This window comes from Empidonax traillii, unplaced genomic scaffold, assembly GCF_003031625.1.
Source record: "Empidonax traillii isolate 1590-97213 ecotype Southwest subspecies unplaced genomic scaffold, ASM303162v1 scaffold741:size898883, whole genome shotgun sequence".
Taxonomy (NCBI): Eukaryota; Metazoa; Chordata; class Aves; order Passeriformes; family Tyrannidae; genus Empidonax; species Empidonax traillii.
Genome location: NW_020955934.1, coordinates 476,296 through 490,033, shown reverse-complemented (window position 1 = coordinate 490,033; position 13,738 = coordinate 476,296). Strand labels below are relative to the sequence as shown.

The 13,738-nt window shown below is 43.3% G+C and overlaps 1 protein-coding gene across 1 annotated transcript in view; it reads right to left on the bottom strand.

The window, feature by feature from the left end:
* Window positions 1-3,914, bottom strand: part of LOC114066141 (amphiphysin) — a 93,341-nt gene extending 89,427 nt beyond the window's left edge. Inside the window, exon 1 of the mRNA XM_027900597.1 lies at window positions 3,720-3,914. Within this exon, the coding sequence (XP_027756398.1) occupies window positions 3,720-3,788 (69 nt within the window). The 5' untranslated portion in view covers window positions 3,789-3,914. The remainder of the gene's footprint in view (window positions 1-3,719) is intronic.
* Between the last annotated feature and the right edge of the window lie 9,824 nt (window positions 3,915-13,738).

Genomic DNA, 13,738 nt, shown 5'->3' with positions numbered 1-13,738 from the left:
GTCCTGTTTAATTTAATAACCTACAATAAGGTCATGTGCCTGGATGAAGGGAAGGTGGTAGATGTAGTTTTTCTGGGTTTTAGAAAGGCTTTTGATACTGTTCTTCCCACCATCCTTCCAGACAAGTTGTCCAACAGTGCAATGAGCTGGTGGTACACGGTGCACTGGGTGAAAAACTGGCTGAAGGGCAGGGCTCGAAGAGTTGCAGTGAACAGGGCAGTATCTGTCAGGTGACCAGGACACATGGGACTGGATCAAAGCTGCATCTGTCAGGGAGGTTTGGATTTGACATGAGGAAATATTTCTTTATTTCCTAACCCTGGAACAGACTTCCTAGAGAGGTGGCCAATGCCCCACCCCCAAAGCCTGTCAGCATTGAGGAGGTATTTGGAAAGTGTCCTTAAAGCCATGCTTTAACTTTCGGTCGGCTCTAAAACGGTCAGGCAGTGGGATGAGATGAGCATTGTAGGTCTCTTCCACCTGAACTGTTCTATTCAATAGAGTTGTTGGGATACAGAAGAGAGCACAAGGAGATAAGTAGTGCTATATATTATGTTATCAGCTTAAACTGAAATTTCCAGAGGAACCTAGAGATACAAACTCAGCCTTTTCATCCAAGTAACCTTGTTCTCAGAACTGACTTGGCCAGCCTTGGTTACCAATACATCTTTTTCTGGTTTCATTTTAAACAGCTCTTTAAACATATCAGCATTTCATTTACTTTTATGGCTAGAATGTAGACTCCTAAATTGATCTGGTGCTTTTAAAAATTTAATCCAGATTCTTTAGCTGACTGTTGGCAGCTTCCAGTAGACACTGCAAACTCAGTATGTCCACACTTCCTGAATTTTGGAGGACAAGTCATTGAAGAAATGCAGTGAAGACTAATGGAACAGTCCACTGATTCAAAATCAGGGTGCCAGGGAGCATGCTACCACAAAAAGCACCACCCGAAGGATGTATGGAAACAATTTTTCACAACTCTCTGATTTAACACTTGTAAGACAAGACAGACAGATTTGCTCAATACAAGATATTTTCCAGTTATTTAGCTTTTCTCATATAAAGAGTGACTAGGCACACTATGGGCACATGCATGCACTACCTACACCATATAACTAGAATTTCTTCTGGACTGTGAGGAACTGGAGGTAATGATAGCATCACTAGAAAAATAGTTTCCACAAATAAAGGTTCATGTTTTAGAGCCACTCCATGTTTTTAAAACATACATTGCATCAAAAACAAATAGAAAATTATGGATAAACACTTTAAAAAAAACATTGAACTGCAAGGATACATTAAATAAACTGAAGGTGTCCAAAGCCAATATAAACAACAAGATGAAACAACTCAGAATGTATTAAAAAAATCTCTTTAAGCCAGTGTGATATTGCACACCTGTCAATGCCATCCTATTCATACCATCTGGAATCATAGATTTTCAACTCCTAGATACAATTTACTTGTCATCAAATACCCAAAACAAATAAAACCCAATCAATTCTGTATCATTCCCATTCAAGTTTGGTTTGTTTGTTTGTTTTTTAAAGTAAAGTTTTCGCAAAGATAATTACACATTTTATGTTGTATAACCATAAAGGAACTCAAAGCTAACCATAAATGTAGGCATGAGAGAGTAGATGTGCACAGCTCATGGCAATAACTACATATGCATACCAGGGAGAAGGAGGCAAGGATACAGAGCTACATAGGAATGTGTCCTATTCAGTATCAGCCCACTGGTACTGTGACCTACTCTGTGTCAAGCCACTAGCAGCTTGTAAATAACCCCATAAACACAGAACTTTTAGACCACTGACATAAGAAATTACCACCGCAGGTGCCAGATGAGGCCAAAATTGCCAGACGTCTGACTGCGACACATGCAGATCAAACCAGACAAATTTTCCCCTTGTTACCAAGGCTGATCACCAACAGCCCATCTGTCAGAGCCTACCAGCATCCCCTGTTTGCTCCCAAGGCACCTGTTGGGCTTGAGGCAGCTACCCCAGGGCTGGTGCACGAGCAGCCTTTGCCAAGCACCGAGTACCTCAGGCATTCAGATACTCTTTGGTGTGCCCGCCTATTTCTGTGACAAGGACCTCCCACATTTCAACAGTCACAGCTGGAACCAGTACATGTGATTATTAAGACTTGCACCAGTGCTTTTCCAGATGGTTAATCACAGCAACACTGAGGAAGACAAGGAAATTATCAGCATTTTTAGGCTTCACCTACCAATGCAGATCAACTCACGCCATAAAATCATCGGACCTTTCCAAACTATTAAAGAGCATATTGTGTGTTTTACTCAAACAGTTGTAGTCAAAACCTGCAAGAATGGAAATGCATCATGACTTTGGTATTGAAAAGTCCTCACGAGCTAGACTAGGAGTAATTCAAACAGAAAATTAATCACTAGCCTACAACAGCCTAAACCACTAGATCCTTAAGGACTAATGTGATTATGTATAAGACTTTTCTACATATTAATTCTTGCAAATTTTATGCCATTAGAACTCCACAGAATTCAATGTGTGGCAAAAATGTGGGGATTTATAGACAGTGAAGTAGAAGAAATATGGTCATAAAATAATCTCTCTTAATTCTCCAGAGCCCTATTACCTAGGGCGTATTTCAACACAAGATATATGCTAGAGGGGTTTTATTAGCCCTCAAAAGAGACGACTTGCAATGCTTGCTGACAACCATGTCTCCAAAATTCATGCTGAGAACAGCTTTATTGCAAGCTGTACTAACAGCAGACACAGCTGCTATATATAGTCATACAGAAATGCTTTTCTGCTGTGTTTGTATCTGTAGTCCTGTTTTGAGACACCCAACAGCTACACAGGAGCTATTCGTGTGGAACATCCACACCTATCGGCTTTCACTAATGAAGAGGAACAAAACAAACAGCGGCCGGTAAGGCCCTCATCTTTGGTCAGGAGTTCCCGCAAATTCTCCCCGGCTCCGCCGGCTGTTCGTTTCCAGGCTACAGCAAGACCAGAACCGGCACCGTCTTCCTAAGCGGTACACACCATCAGCCGCCGAACATTTCGGCCAGCCCCGTGACATGCCAAGAAGCTCCCCAAAACCGCGGCAGCCGCTGAGGAAGGCGCGGGCCGTGCCAGCCTGTCCCCCCCCGCCCCGGGCTCCTGTCACACAGCGGTGCCTGTCACCCCGGGCGGCCGCTGGCGGGGCTGCCGGCCGGGATCGCCGCAGCTGGGGATGAACCGGCGTGGATATTAAAGGAAAGGCAATCCTCTTAGCGGGGCTGGCGGCGGGCGGTGAGGCGAGCCGGGGAGGCAGCGCGGCCACCCCGCCGCGGTGCGGGGCGATGCGGGGCGATGCGCAGCCACTGCCGCGGGCAGCCCGAACCTCCTGAAGGGCAAGGGAGCCGCGGCTGCTCCGGGCCTGCGGCAAGCGGCCACCGGCAGCGCCCGCAGCGCCGCGTCCCGGCGGGCAGCGAGGGGCCGGCGGGCCGGGGACAGCGGCCGGGGCTGAAATGGGCCGCTTATATAATAGGGCCGGCGCTCCCGCTCCCGCTCCCGGCCCCGGCCCCGGCTCGGCGCCCCCACGGGCACGGGCACGGGCAGGGGGAGCCGCAGCGGCGGGCGAGCGGGGCTGCATCCCTGCACGGACCCCCGGCACCGCCGCCGCTCCCTTCTTCCCTCTGCGCCCCTCCCCAGCAGTTCCCCCGCCCCGCAGCGCACCTTCTCCTGAGCGCGGTTGAGGCGTTTCTGGACGTTCTTGGCGAAGATGCCGGTCTTCATGTCGGCCATGGCTGGCGGCGGGGATGGGGAGGGTGGGGAGGGGAGGCGGGCGAGGCAGAGCCCGGCGGCTGCGAGCGGCGGGGGAGACGCAGAGATGGAGGGATGGAGGGAGGGCGAGGAGGAGAAGGAGGAGGGCTTTAAAGACACAGCGGGGAGGGGCGGGGCCGTCACCGCCTCAGGTGAGCCTCGGCCCCCCCGCCACCGCCCGCCCCCGGACCCCGGGCACGGCACTCCTGGGACTCCGCAGGGCAGGCAGCGTCGTCTCTCGGAGATGAAACACATCAAGAGGTAACGGCGATGATGATTTCTAGATTTCAGCGTTGTCGCAGCTGACGGCTGCGTCCAGTACCGGCACAAGCCCCATCGTACAGCCAGCCAGCCTATTTATTCCCCTAGAAGTTTCCACCAGGTCAGTCTCTCCCAATGTCCAAGCTCCTCTGACGCGTTTCACTCTGTTTTTGGGGCTGCAGCATCACAAACCTGCAGTGCATCCCAGCTGGGCCCGAGCTGCGCTGGTCCAGCACAACCATCGGCCCCGCTGGGCTCACCATGCCCGTACTGCTGAATGTGGTACCCACTGAACTTGCCATTTGTGCCGCTCTAGACATCGTCCTCCCGTCCATTGCTCACTCCTGTCTCAGTGTAACAGCCAGCAGCAGTAAACTAGCTCCAGACTGATTTCAGGCTTTTGATCCTATTTCTGAAATTACAGCTTTAAATCAAAACTAGAGGGCAGTCACAACAAAACTGTCTGTCCTCCCTTGACACTCAAAATCTTCCAAATACAAAATCTCTCAGTACCAGTAGTCACTCAAGACTGGCAAAGTCATCCTTCCTAGATATCATGCCCCAAATTCACTCCCGCCATTTTTTTCTGCTGTTTGGCCAAGCATGGAGTTCCCTGTTATGGAGAGTAGAAATCCAATGACCTTGTATTTCTGACATCTGCCCAGTCCCAGACCTGCGTGACACATTTTTCTGTGCTATTAAGAAGCGGATTTAACATACCAACTGCAGCAGTAACAATGTGTTTATTAAGAAATTGTGACCTATTTTAAGGTTTGAAGGTAGGTGCTTACTCAATTCTCACATAAAAATAATTTAAAAAGAAATCAAAAACCACAAAACCAAACATAACCCCAAAACAAAAGCAGAAAACCAAAGAAAACATATCATAGCAACATCCTCCTGTGCCTTCTTGTCCGCTCTTGTCTGATATAGTAGTAGATCTTGCATCACCAATCCCAAAAACGCTTTTCCATGCTGGTGGATGAGGAGGATGAAGATGTGTACTGTCAGACAGCTGGTCTTTTCCTCCTCAGCTGGTTGACTGCACTGCCTTTGCCCCATTTAATTGCCTTGGACAGCAGCCAAGGCTTCTTCACTGGCTGGTTTATCAATGAGTGTATTGCTCTCTATCAGCTAGATTTTGGAAAATAATTATCAGCAAACAATCAGGCTGTCTGTTGCATATAACATAACATTTACTGTAATTCTTCAAAGAAAATCTTACCTTTAACATGTGTTTCAAAGCAAATTTTTCTCTGTTTTGCTCATACTTTTTTTCTGAAATAGTTCTTATTTTAAAATTATTAATCCTGTAGTACAATTTACGCTGTTTATTTTCTCCTTATTTTTCTTGTTATTGTTTATTTGGTGTTATTTTAAAGTGAGATTTCACTTCAGTTTCACTCTTGAATAGCAGTCATTCATAGAAAAATGCTCCTAAGAGAGTGGTGATTTTTGAAAATAAAATTTCTAAAGGGAAGAGAGAAGGTAAGTATTAGTACAACTGTTATGTCACCAGTTTTGCCAGGTGATGATCTCCGTTCACCTGAAATGTTCATCAGAAAAAGAAGAAATTGGCATAAATTCTGACTCCTCAGCAACATGGTTTCTCATCACTCATTTCTGCATTCTGATCATTATTTGTGCAAAGCAATACAATTGGAAGACACTGGTCCATAGGAATAAATTTTACAGTACTGATGATAGACAAATTTGGCAGGTGTCTTTCAGCCATCTCCTTTGCGATGATAATTTAAATACAGATATCAAATGCCATGGAGTAATAAGCAACTTGCACCTCAAAGAGCTCTACAAATCACAACATATGGACACTCACAATTCACACTCTAGACACAGCAGATAAAAGACATCCCCATCATAAGCACACCACTATAATATTCAGTGTAGTGGCAAACTGGAATGGGAAATGAAGCTGCAGGACAGCCCAGGAGTTGAAATTGCACTGTAATGTGGATTTGGGGAGGCAAAATGCATGGACAAAAATACAATGCCAGTTGGAACAAATATATTAGAAAACATGGGAAAGCAGTATGAGAAATTGAATGGTTTCAGGAGTAAAAAACCTGAATTTTAAATCTCCTTTTGCAAGTGACAGCTTGGTACTATACCTGCAGTTCAGGTCAGTTTATCATGGGCAGTAAAACACTGTTTAAATAATCTGGGCAGTTTCTGGAGGTCTTGCTGCCTTTTGGGTATGAGTCACAGAGAGGAGAGTTGTCTGTCTCACATGACAAGGAAAGTAAGGAACATAGTGGAAAATACACATCAAAACAAAAATGTTTCAATAAAATAAGTGTAGCTCTAAACCCTGTAAAAATCCAGTCCAGACGAAAATTTTAACAAACATCTGAAATCAGAAAATATGTGTTCTATATTTAATACTTAGGCACCTATTTTTAATTAAAATTCTTCTTATTAAAGACAAATACAGATTTTTTTTTGATTTTTTTTTTTTTTTTACATTTTCCTGTATTGCCCTAGCTTCATATTAACACCTCTCTCTCTGTTTAAAATCTGGAGAAAAATTACTAGCCATATTCTGATTGCATTTGCACCTAATTTAGAAAGGCCATGAAATGCAAGATAATATATACATGCAAAATAATGAACACACTTATGCCAGTTTGAAGGTCATAGGGTTTGTTTTACTTCAAGAAGACATACGTATGTGAACTGATTGTGCCGGTTTAATATCTGACACCTCATTTTCTAACTATCAGGAAATTTTTCCTCCTAGTCACTTTAAGCACTATGGAGGTTGGAAGCCTCCTCTCCTGTGGCAGCTCTTCTTGTCGACACTCACTGCTTTCAAGGAAGCAATAACAACTTCGAGCAGCCAGGGGGCTGCTGGCAGGGAGACAGAAGATGTCTGCAAAAGCAACACTGCCCAGCTCTTGCTGCTAGTCCTAGATGCACCAGGCATGTCCTAAAAAGCCATGGTTTGCAGGGGCTAATGTGGCCTCTGGTGACAGGAGAGGCACTTTCATCATCAGAACTGTATACCATAGCAAAGGATTAATCCAAACTTCAAAAAGGCAGCCCCTCTGGAGGCTGTCAGATTGTAGCTTCTGCTCCTGTAGTTGAAAGCCAGCTTTTAAACCTATGGACTCTCTGAAAATAACCACAGCTTTTGGTTATAAAGGGTCCTTACTCAAATATCTCCACTCTTCTTTCTCAGTATATGATTAGTTCTTAATTGAGCTAGATTTGTCCTGACTTGACTTACCATAATCCATCAGCTGTTTCAAGGAATCCCAAACTGAATTAGATGACTGTGCTCTGCATCAGAGCTTGGGAACGCCAGCACTTCCCTCATCAAAATTAGGAAGAGCAGCATGCTGGAAGGTTGCAACGTAAATTTCTCTTTGCAGGAAGAAAATCTTTCATTTACCTCAGCTCCAGATATATTATTGTTCATCCTAGAGGTGTCCCGGACAGATGCTGTGGGCAGCAGTCTCTGGAGTCAGTTACAAGAGTCCTACCTGTAAATGGCCTGACAGGCTTAAGAGATTGTTATTTAGCTGTGGGTAGCACATTCTTCAGCATATTTGAAAAACTGTGTTGTTTGAGGGGGGCGGGGGGTTGTTGTTTGTTTCATTTTTGTTCCATTTCTCCAGAAAGGTATCTCTGCAGCTTTTAAAAGAGCTAAAAACAAACAGCAGGGGTTGGAGGCAAAATAGCCTTTGCATCCAGATCACAGGAAAACTTTCTTTGGTCCTTCCTCAGTCTCCATTTCTGATCTGTTTTACCTTATTATAGATGCATGCATGACAATAAATAGTCTACTTATCCTGAAACTGTCTCTGGAAGGAAATTGTTCTGAACTATTTCCATCATTAGATAAAAAATCACTTTGGATGCCAACAGTTGCTGTAACAGTCACTATAGGAACCAAACTCTTTAACTGTTGCAGGCTTCCCAGTCTTTGGCATGCAAGACTGATTTTTCTCACACTGTGGGGAAAAAAAAACATCCTTAGCTAAGAATGGTATGCCAGTCTTACTTTAAAGGCATATTTTGCAGCCTTTCGCAGCTTTTATCAGAGGCAGCCATGGTAAAAATTAAATTTAAATTTTAACACCTTCTCCTTTCCCTTTCCCCTCTTCAAAACAGTATTGAGAGATGTTCGCTCCTTGCTACTCATCTCCTGGTTGTATCTCAGAAACAGCAGGCAGCAAGATGAGAGAGCTAACTACTCAAGAATGATATCTCCTAACTGCAGGCCTCAAAAATTTTATTTCAGAAGGAAACCCTTTAGTAAATCTTGATAACCAATGAATTAATGACCATGACATATCAATTAAATTTTTTAAACAGCAAACACCTTCAGATGAATACATCTTGTATAATCAATAACAATGCATTGCTGTGTAGAGAGAGGTCATAGACTTCATATACTCCTCTACTAAGGAAAATGAGGAACAGCATCAGAGAGTAGACTGAAGGCTCAGGCATCTTGGTGCTGTACTTGAATAAGGATTTTCAGTGAATGGGACAAGGATTTGCAGAAAATATGTGAGCAGAATCTGGTGGAATATTTTCCACTGTGCACTGAATTCTCTTCACCTCAGTGTAGAATTATTCAAAACCAGTATTTGCAAATACCATCCTACTTTCCTTCGAAGCAAAAGATCTGGTCATGTCCCCTTCGATGTCAAGGGAAGAATTTCTGATCAAGGTTAGTGGAGCTGTAAATGAGCAATAAATAAATTTAAGAGCGTTAGTGGTGTGAGTGGAGGTGTCAGTAGTGTCACCAAGACCTGATGTGCACCAGCTGACACACACCTTAACAAGGATCTCAAAGGCACTGCTGAGAAATGCTGCAGAGGCAGGGGGCATGGCCCTGATACATGCAAAGCTAATTATTGCAGTACAGTTGACATCTACCCATGAATAAGTCTTTAAAAACTTCACTGCTTCTGTATGTCAAGTGTGAAACAAGTTTCTTCCGATCCTTCACTTCGTGTCTGCCAAAACCCCCCCTTCTTCCTGTTAGCTGGTATCTGCTATAATGTTCCTAAAATCCAAAAACAAGATTAAAAGATAAGTGTACCTTTGGAAAGGAAGAAGACAAGTCTTCTTGGAAAGTCATTTTTTCTCATTACATTGCTTCGGACTTGGTGTGAAGTTGACTCTGTGTTACTCCATCTTGCTGGCAGCAGGGAGAACCGAGGTGAGACATCTGGGGCTCCACCTCACAGGTAAAAATCCAGGTGTGTTTCTGAACCTGCTATGAGACCCATGTTAAGGTGCTCGTGGGAACAGACCTGCATCACAGCACACGCGTTCTGCCCCTTCAATTTAACCCCTGGGGCAGGAATAGGATGAAAAAGTTGGAGGAAATATTAACCATGTCTCAAGAATTCGTGGGGAGGTTAGGGATACCAAGTTGCTTCCTAACAACCACAGCTATTAACCATTCATGTTGAGTTTTCTCCCAGACAATCCCTCCATCCCTTGTCAAATAGACTTGGAGGGGCAATGTACTCCGATTTCTGAGGCAAACTGTAAAACTCAAGAAATCCCAGCCTGACTGCACATTTTTGGTGTAGTTGCAGGATTTTGCTGGGACTCTAGGGAAGTAAGATCCACCTAATGGCAGGAGACTCCCTCACAGTCTCCACTGCAGTCCTGTAGAGAGCCATGCTGGGATGGGGGCTGCTGCAAAGCCATTCCCGAGCTCTGGCAGGGCAGCCCCATGTGGGCAGGTGCCTGCTGGAGAGCCAGGAACTGCTGCCACAAACTGCAGACTGCCCTCTGGCCTGGGGTAAGCTAAAGCACTCTCGTGGGATCTGAGAGATGAGGCTTTCAGAGAGTGCCAAACCCCATGTCCCTCCTTGCAGAATAGCTCCAAATGCTAGACTATTACTAGACGAGGAGGTGGTAACAATCTCACTTCCTCCTCTTCCCACTCAGAGAAGAAAAATCATTATTTAAGGTGTCAGGTGCTGAGTCCCGCTTTCACAAAGATGCCTAACTACACCCACGCTCTTATGAGAAAAACATCCCTATCTTCAGCATTCCATAGCAACTGGCAGAAGTGTGTCCACAGTCAGAATTGCTCCAAGGAGCCTTTTTACAATCTGCAGCCCCAGGCAGTGGCCACGTGCGAGCTGAAGCCTGGTTTTTGATAAAGTCCAGCTGCACAACCTGGGCTCAGGCTCCTGAGATGGGGGAGACACTGTGAGAAAACACATTGGATAGAGATGTGCAAAGTGTGGAAAAGAGAAAGACAGGCAAAGACAAGTTTGTTGAGACTGGGACAAATAGAAAACTGAGGAAGTTTTACCGGGAAAAACTGTGACATGAAACAACATTGCAATTAGCAATTAGACAAGAGTGATCTGCTTTGCAATTTGCCCTGCATATGTGTGATATACTGCCTAAACTCTGCTGTTAGTTTCCATCTGCTCATGGCAAAAGCTGCCTGAACAAAGTGAGGGAGTCTGGGCCACATAGTTAATGAGTCTTTTCTCCCTTTACCACTCCTCAGAGCTCAGGACAGTTTGGAAACTCTCTCAGTCCCTCTAGACTCAACTTTGCCATGCAGTGTAGGCTTTGCAACACTGAGCTGCTGAGCTTTTTATTGGCATCTGGGCCTAATGAAAGGTACCAAGGGCAACATATGGAGATGCAGGAGTTTGCAGGGAGCAATGGGACGCGATGAAGATGAGCAGAAGCAGACTGAACCAGACTGGTGCAGTGTAGATGTGGAAAGATATTTTAAGTACTTTATACTATATGACTCATCAAAATATTGCTTAACATGTAGAAGTTACATGACACATATCCACATGCTTTGAGAAATAACTCAAAACCTTGATCCAAAAGTGCTGCCAATTTCTGGGCTCTAAAATTAGCCTTCAGATGTCAGAAGGGCTGTAAGATGGGATCATTTAACAGCACAAACCAACAAGACCCCTCTGCTGACATCATCTTTTGCATCATTCATTACTTTGAAGAACTCTGCTATGTATGAGTTCAGAGAAGGTGAACAGCACTCAACAAGAGAGAGGGAGAAGTTGCGTATGCTCTTATTGAAGCACACGATTCAATTGAGCAGGATCTGCTTTCTATATTGATTATTATCTTTATAACTTTACAACTAAGATGTAATACATTTAGCTTTGGTGCAGTATGAAAATTGTTTTAGAAGAAATTAAAAAGATAACTGTCACAAAAGCTTTCAGCCATAGGGAGTGAAAATTAAAGGACCACGTATATGAGTGTTAAGAGTGTCAAACCTACTGTCTGATTCCCAAAAACAAATCAATGCTTAATTAGTGTTGGTCTCTCATAATCTGACACGATCAAGAAAGAGCTCATGGTAGAGGACCAGGTGGAATTGCTTACATTTTTCATAGATTTAAAATTACAGTCATAGAGAACTACAAAGCTCCTTTGAAGGTCTGGGGCTTTGAAGCCTGTCCCAGCTGTAATGAAAACTTCTGTTTGTCTTGAATAAGCTTTGGTTTAGGATCTCACACTCTGAGGCAGAGGATGCATCCACCCATGTGTTTTGGCTCTGTGCAAAGCAAACCAACTTTAATTATAACATAGGCTTTGGTACTACCCAACCTTAATGTGCAGCTGCCTATGCAAACACAGTGAACAGATTTGCTCTGAAATTTCTCTGCAGCAGTTACTTTTAATTTGCTTTTAATGTGAGTTTCAAGGCACACATTCTTCTAGTGAACCAGTGTCATTAGGCAAAAGTGAAACATGCCTCCTTTTGAAATGGGAAAAGGACAAACCTAATTCCTCTAACTGTATTGCATCCTAGAGAGAACAAAATTAAAGCACAAGGCCAGGGTTTAAGATTGGTGAGCAAATCAAATTATTTTCTAAGCCCTTACAGTGATTGTTAGGGGTGGGTTTCATCTCCCCTTCCTGCAGCCCTCTGAGTAGAAATTAGACTCTATTTATACAAATGGATGGAAGCACACTCCTAAGGCAAATGACAGCTATTGCCTGCGGCCCACGTGCCCTGAACTTTAAAGCTAACATTTTAAAATGGTGACTCAAAGTCATCACTGAGAAAAGTCACCAAGAAGATTAAAGTAAAACTCTAGGCAGGTAGATGCTGCTGAATGCTTGAAAGGCCAGAGGCTGAAAGAGAAGAAGGTGAAGAGGTTGGGATGCATATCAAATGATGCTATGGTATCAGTCAGCATGGTTCAGGCAGATGGCCACAATGAATATTTAAAGATATGTGGCAGGTAAATTGTAATGGTAGCAGAAGTAAAACGTGAAACCCCACAAATATTGCACAAGACTACCAGCTTAGAAGTTTAAAATTTTGAAAACATTTTTCTTTGTTCCAGGATCACAGCATAGTTTTGATGCAGTAATTCTTACATTGGTGATCCATTGCAATCGTGTTACACCATTGCACTTATAAATTCCAGATGTGCATCCCTTGTGGACTATTCATAGAAGCAGCCCCAATATATCACTATAATATCTTAATAAATCAGGTCATGCACTTTATGACTATACTGGAACAGCAGCCATGAGAGGAGCACAGTAGGAACAGCCATTATTAATCCTAAGAGATGCTGCACATCACAAGGAAAGGCAGCTGACCAAGAGCTGATACAATTTCAGAATAGACAAGAAAACAAAAGGTAGCAAGCAGATCACCAGTGTTATTTTCCTACACCTACAGAGATCCTTCTAAAGTGCATAATTAACTTCATTAGAAAATCTTCTTACCAGTCTTCGCTAATTCATCTGCCTCTGGAGAAACTGAAAAGTTGAATGATCAGAAAGATTACATTAGCTAGCCCAGACTGTGTGAATTTGATCTGAGGTTTATCGAGGGCAATAAGACTCTTTCAACTATCTTGCCAATAATCCTGTGATTTTTTTGAGTATCATGCAGATGAGGATACAGGGCATGTGCTAATAAGAACTACTGATGAATTGTAGCATTGGTCAGCAGGTAACAGAGGAGGGACTGCTGATGACAGGATAAGCTAAAGAAAGCAAGTACACTTCAGAACAAACCATTTGCTCTAAAAAGAGAATGTTAGTTATTCCTTAGAGCTAGTAGCTAAAACTGCAGAAGTTGGAAAAATCAGTTCAGGGAGGATCTCCAGGTTTGGACATTTGGTTTCAACCTGAATTTTACTGAGCATTGAGAAATATAAAAAAAAAAAAAAAACAACAACTCTGGAAGCAATGATAATGCCTGTATTATGATTTGTTTTCTCACTCATTTCTGCTTTCCCCCCCCCAAAGATGCTCTCTAAAATATTCAAGTGAAACTGATTTAGTTTACAAGGCAGTGCTATTTCCACTCTCTGGCAGAACACTTACTGGCAGATTGAGGTGTAAGTATATTGCAGACACAAAGAGGCAATCTTATAAACAGATTAGCACAACATAAGGAGGAGGTGCTGTACCTGGTTGCACACCATCCTTTTGCTTCTTAAAATACATAATTGAGAACAATCAGAATATATGTTGAATAAGATAATACCATTTTTTTTAGTTGCTTTTCATAGTTAAATTGGGCATAAATGTTGTATTGAAAAGAAGGATGAAAGCTTGAGTATAATAAACTTCAGACATAAAACTGAATACATCTGAGGGATAGAACCTGTAAAAAACAAACTATGTTACCACATATAGTATAAATCTACCCT